General features: G+C 40.1%; 1 protein-coding gene across 1 annotated transcript; it reads right to left on the bottom strand.

Annotated features, from left to right (window-relative positions):
- Window positions 1-304: 304 nt before the first annotated feature.
- Window positions 305-4,353, bottom strand: LOC146609458 (uncharacterized). The gene is made up of 2 exons (XM_085346682.1): window positions 4,097-4,353; window positions 305-2,137 (listed from the first exon to the last, which is right to left on the bottom strand). The coding sequence occupies exon 2, from the start codon at window positions 2,131-2,133 to the stop codon at window positions 337-339; it is 1,797 nt and encodes a 598-aa protein (XP_085202808.1). The 5' UTR covers window positions 2,134-2,137; window positions 4,097-4,353; the 3' UTR covers window positions 305-336.
- Between the last annotated feature and the right edge of the window lie 2,010 nt (window positions 4,354-6,363).

Below are 6,363 nucleotides of genomic sequence, written 5' to 3'. Positions count from 1 at the left end.
AATACAGTGGTTTTATTTACATCGTTTAGTTGCTGTAAGAAATATATGACCTTGTTGTTGTGTTAATATTTTAAGTTGTGATTAAAAGGTTGATACATACTGTGATTATGTAATACAAAAAACCTTGAATTCACTGTAGATTATTAAAACACATGAAGGCATCTGATTCAGTGTCTCCTTATGAAGGTGTTTTCTCTAAAAGCCTTGGATTGAATAAAGAAACATGAGCATGGTGCAGTTTACTTAGTTTTGCGGAGTAGTTCGAATCCTTTACACTGAAAGGAAATGTACATCTAGTCTAATAGTTGTATTTTATTACACTGTAAGGCATTTTTCTTACTGGTGAGACTCTGATTGAAATGAAGCCTTTTTCTCTTCGTCACTCTCCAGTGGAGCATAGTCGAAGTCGCTTGGCTCTAAAAGATTGAGATTTGCCTGCACTGCGACAAGTTTCTGCACCCTCTCCGCTGAGACAAAGCCTTTCATCTTCATACTACGGAGGTGCTGCCACAGGCGCTCGCACGCACCTGTTGTCGGTGGGATCTGGAGTATAGCGAAGGCTACGGCAGAGAGCGGCTCAGAAGAGCACAGGCCTTTCCACCATGTGGATGCGGACACGTGCTGACACGAGCTCCATATTCCAGCCCCCTTCCACAGTCCCTGCTTGGCCGAGAACCTGGCAAAGCTGCCGAGCACTTTACCCTCGTCGAGATTCAAATGGTGTGACAGGTTGGATATCGCATAGTAAGCGCTGTTTATCTGCTCCCCGGTGAGCGTCTGCTGTCCGACGTGCTTTGGATCGAGCATGTACGCTGCTGCGTGGATAGGTTTCACGCAGAACTCCTGACACCTGTCTAATGATTCCATGACAGCTTTCTGCTCGCCGCTGTGCAGCACAGATGCTGACAGAGAAGTCCCGATGACGTATCTTAGCTGACTGAACATGTCGACAACACCAGAGAGCGCGGCATCTTCTCTTTTCAAGAAATCAATATAATTCCCAATCAAGTACAGTAAGTTCCGACTGCTGCTCAGCCCTTTCCAAAACTCGGCATCCTGCAAAGTAGCCCTGACAGTCACTTCAATATCCAGTGTGGGAGAGACTGCCATCTCTCGTAGAGAGTTCTGACCCTCGAGGAGGCTGCTGAACATGTTAACCACACTAGTCCAGTTTGTGCCAGAGGGCAGTTCCAGTGCTGTCCCTTTAGAAGTGTGGTCTCTTATTTTTGTAGTCTGCCAGCACCTAAAAGTGTCACTTAACATTTGCCGCTCTTGAACACACCTCACCACCTGCTCAGCTCTCCTACACAGTGACTTCATAGACGGCTGAGCCACTATGTCGTCAAAGAGACGCTCGACACCGGACGCTGTGCAGCCAATAGCTGATATGTGCGGGAAAGCTTCCTCCACTTGAGCCCACGCTGCCATCATTTCCGGGGCATCGTCAGTGACGACAGCGAAAACCTTTTGTGAACCGACTTCATTTATGACGCCTTTAAGTTCGTCAGCAATAAATGTGCTTGTGCGTGTCTGCTCCTTTGTCATTGTGCATTTGTAAAACAGCGGTACGGGAGTAGCAACAGCATAGATAATAGTCCCAGTTTCTTTCACGTTAGACCAGCCACTGCTGATGATGGCGACGCAGTCTGCTTTCCCTATGCTCTCATGAACCTGGCTTTGTACTCTGTCAAACTCACAGTCCAACAGATGTGAGGAAAGAGCCTCTCTAGGGGGCGGACAATAAGCCGGCCGAAGAACACTGAAAAATCGTTTCCAGTAAATATTGTCTGTGAGAGTGAGGGGTGAAGATGTGGCGTACACAGCTCTCGCCAGGCACTCGTCGGCATACGCCTGGCTGCGCTGATCCACAGAATCAATGAGAAACTGTCCCCCAGGAGTGGCAGATGGCAAGAACGATAAGGAGGGAACAGGGATGGAGGCAGAGGAGCTCCCATCTGGGCCGGGCGACTGCTGCGAAACCACAGAGTACTCCTTGCATTTGTCTAAATGCATCTGCATCTTAGTCGCGTTCTTTGTGTATGTCTTTGAGCAGTAGTTGCACATGAAGGTCTCTCTTCCATCTTTGATGGCTGGGGTAAAATGCTTCCACACACCGGACTGCAAGCGTGGCATCGTTCTGTATTAGCACAATAAAGAAAATCATTAATCACAAATCTTGCTGCTGTACAGGCACGCCTAATCACAATGACTGTGCCCCGAAATAATTTCCTCCTTAAGCACATACCTCAGTGTGGATAAGAAAAACCTTTTAATATAATACAGCGCAGATTGATAGGTCCAGACTCCTCGGACATGAAGATAAATTAAGCACCATCCTCACAGAATATAATAATCTCCGTGATTAAACAGCTGTAATTTTAGTCACAGACGTTGTTTCTGTTAAATTTGAGCAAAACATTTACCTCTGTTTATAATGCATGATTAAACAGACCCATTAGGAAATAAATTAAATTAAAGCAAACACGGAAACATATATTTTACAATATATTTGCTAGTCATAAAAGCCAAAGGTCAAAGTCAAACGTCAGTGAGTCTAAGTATTTTCTGTTGGACTATTAGGCTGAAAATACTTTTAATTGGCCACTTCATTAGGTACACCTCTTCCACTGCTTGTTACCAGAGATATCTAATGAGCCAGACACAAGGCAGCAACTCAATTACATAAACATGAGACCTGCTGCCAGCATTCTGATGCTCAAACTGAGGAAGACGGGTCATTTAATCGACTTTGAATGCCGCATAGTACCACATGAGCTGGCCTGACTATTTCCAAAACTAATGATGGACTGGGGCTTTCCCACACAGCTCTATGGTTTACAGAAAATGGACCAAAAAACAGAAAATATCAAGTGAGTGGCAGTTCTGTGGGTGAAAAGACTACTGTGATTGTGACTCAAAGTGACTTCTACTTTGAGCTGATGGGAAGGCAACAGTAACTCAGGTGTACACTCGTTACAACCATGGTATGCAGAAGAGCATATGTGAACAGACAACACCTCAAACAAGAAGGGCATAAAGAGCGACACTCCTTTCAGTTGAAAACAGGAAACTGATGGTACAGTTCACAAGAGATCACCAACATCGAACAATAGAAGACTGAAAAAAAAAGTTTCCTGGTCTGACGAGTCTTTATTTTTGCCGTGACATTCAGAATGTAGAGTCAGAATTCTGTGTAAACAACATGAAAGCATGAATCCAGCTTACCTTCTCTCAAAAGTTCAGGCTGCTGGTGATGGTGTAGGGGATATTGTCTTGGCACAATTTGCACCACTTAGTACCAGCAGACCATGATTTAAACAGCACAGCCTACCCCAGTATTGTAGCTAACCATTTCAATCTCTTTACGATCACAGTGTACTCATCTTCTGATAACTGCTTCCAGCAAGATAACGTGCCAAGTCAAAAAGAACAAATTACCTCAAACTAGTTTCATGGACAAAACAATGAGTTCACTGATCTCAATCTAGTGACTTTGGGATGTGGTGAAACAGGAAATTTGCAACATAGATTTCCAGCCGACACTTCTGCAGCAACTGCGATGCTATCACATCAAAGTAAGTACCAAAGTATCTGAGGAATGTTTCCAGCACCTTGAATCTGTGCCACAACGAATTAAAGCAGTTCTAAAGGAAAAAATGGGTCCAACGTGATACTTAAAGTGTACTTAACAAAGTGAAGTGCAGTGAAGTGTAGAATGATAGCTTTGGTGTTCAAACTTGTCATTACGTTGGTTGCTTTCTGTTTGGGTTTTGAGAATTCCAAAGGATGGAGTCCCAAAGGTTTTAGATTTATTTTTAGCTTTTTCAAACACTAAGGCATAACCTATCTTCTGATTCCTAACTAAATAAAATAAAATATTACACATGGAAAAAACTTCTCAGTTATGGGACTCTTGCACATCTCAACCTGCAGGTTAACAATCTTTCCTCTTACTGTCCAGTTCTTGCAATAGTACATTTTTTATTTCTACAGTAAGCACTTTCACTTCCCTGGAATGAAATCAAAATATAACACAAGTTAATGTTAAAAAAAACCAAACCAGAATATCAAAGAAACAGTAGCTTATTTTACCCACCTCTATGAACACACACTACTCCACTTTTATTGGAAGGTGCTTCAGTTTCATCGGATGCCCAGACTTGATGGAAAATGTTCCTCCAACTTAAGTTCCTGGAGGATTTAAGTTAGCCGTTTCGGCTAACTCTGTAGCCTGCCAGTGATGTTAGCAAAGTGGTCTAAATAAACGAAATAACAGCACATTGTTCAGACGGTAAACTTTGACAAGATAACAGACCGTCTGCATACTGAAAGTACTTCACGTTACAGACTGACTGACGATAAAAGACCAGGAAATGTAACATAATTTGTCAACAAACGCGTTTCTTAACGCTTTTGTTATGATAGTGAAGCTGCTTCCTGAATCCCCAATGCAGCAAGTAAGGGAGCTCAAATGGCTCAAAAAGTTGGATTTGACTCACAGGGAAAGTTGACGAGAAACAAATTGTTTGAACTCAATACTGTTAAATGCAAAATACAGCAATAAAATTGTTCAGCATAACATGAAACAACATGAATAAAAATATCAACAGACCTGCTAGTTTGCAGAAAAGAAAAATGCACAGTTGCTCCTGTAGTTTTTGTGCAGTGTTATCTTACAAATACATTTACTCTCACAGCGAGGTTAAACGTTATAATTAACCGTTTTATTCTCATTTGACCAGCTCTGGTCTTTGCGTGCATTGAATATAACCTCTTTCTCTACTATCTTTGCTTCTGCCACACCTTTTTGATTCAAGGTTAATAAGATGATAAAGGTCTTAAATGGATTAAGTGGGAAACGCCTGCCACTCTCATTATGTTTCTGATATGAAAGGAAACGCTGACTTGTCATTTGAATGTCTTTATCCTTAACAAGGTTTCCCACATCATGACATGTTGGGAAGAACAGGTGTAACTGATAAGATAAATTATGCCCAGGTTTTCTTTACTTTGGCATGGTAGCAGGTTTAACTTCTTAAAGGTGTCTACTCAGACAAAGTAATTCTTGTATTAATTAAACACTATATTTTGTAGACATCAGCTATGACAATTTTTTTTACAACTTGATGTAAAAAACAAAACAAAACAACGTTTTTTTGATTATAAACATGATGTAAAAATTAATGAACAGCTATGCTTACACATTGCTTCCAAACGCACGTATGTTATGTTTGAACTGATGGCTGTGGATTGCTTCTGTATTGCTTCTTTGATGATGGATGGGGTTAAAGAGAAATTCATATTAGCAGCTACAGGTTGACATCATCAAATATTTTTAAAATTTAGTTAAAGAGCATAGGTATTTATTTGTTTTGCACAACAACAACTAAATATTTGCTAATGCATTTTACTTTATAAAACACCCACTTTACATCTTAGGTGGGCCAAATCAGTGAAACTCCAAATTCTTTCAGTGTAATTACACATTTAAACAATAAAATATCTTAGCAGAAGACAAGCAAGAGCAATTTTAACAGTCTGTCACAGGATTTCTATATGATAAAGAAAAGATGTGCGGTAAATGAAAGATATGTGTCAGCATGACTTTTTGGGGTTAAACTGTAAAAAGAAAATGTGTAAAATTAAAGAAATCTATCATTCTATTATTTTATTATATATATATATATATTTATTATATTAAGAATTATATAAATACTTTTGTGTATTGTAAAGGGCCATGGGGGACTTTATCAGTAGGAAAAGCTGTAAAACTTGTAAAAGTACAGTTAATGTCTCAAATGTATCTTTTCTTTCACATTTTCCAAAACCAACCAATGGGCTGGATTGGAATCTTCGCTAGGCCGATTCTGGCCCAGAGGCCTTATGTTTGACACCCCTGGTCTAAATTGTTGCTTGTTTTTAGCTAGCGAGTTCATACTGTAGCTAGTTTTATTGATAAGTAGCTGGTAAATTGAATGCTATTCTGCAACTATCAGCGTTTATATTGATGACAAGCAGTAATAGATCCACTAGCACTGTAACTGAATGGTTGTATTCATACTTGGTTAATCTGAAACTCTTTTCTCAATTAACCCATTAATATTAGCCCTATTAAAGGTCAAAAACATAAAAAAGAGCCTACCAATAAAGTCCATCTCAAATCACATCTTTAGCAACAATGCCTTTAGACCCACACCCATTCACTCAATACATGATCTACACTGCCAAATATTTAAATCGATCAGTCTTAGTAGAAAGTCAGTTTCATGTTTGTGCCTTTCCTGTCTCTAACAATCAATTTTTTAAAAAGAAAAAAAGGATTTCAGTAAATGCTTAGAAATTGCACTCATTTTTGCACAGTCC

Source organism: Diplotaxodon limnothrissa, linkage group LG22 (assembly GCF_057381915.1).
Source record: "Diplotaxodon limnothrissa isolate DT_005_m linkage group LG22, D_limnothrissa_male_GT1.1, whole genome shotgun sequence".
NCBI classification, from domain to species: Eukaryota; Metazoa; Chordata; class Actinopteri; order Cichliformes; family Cichlidae; genus Diplotaxodon; species Diplotaxodon limnothrissa.
The sequence above is the reverse complement of the archived record's forward strand: the minus strand, read 5'-3'. Positions and strand labels throughout refer to the sequence as shown.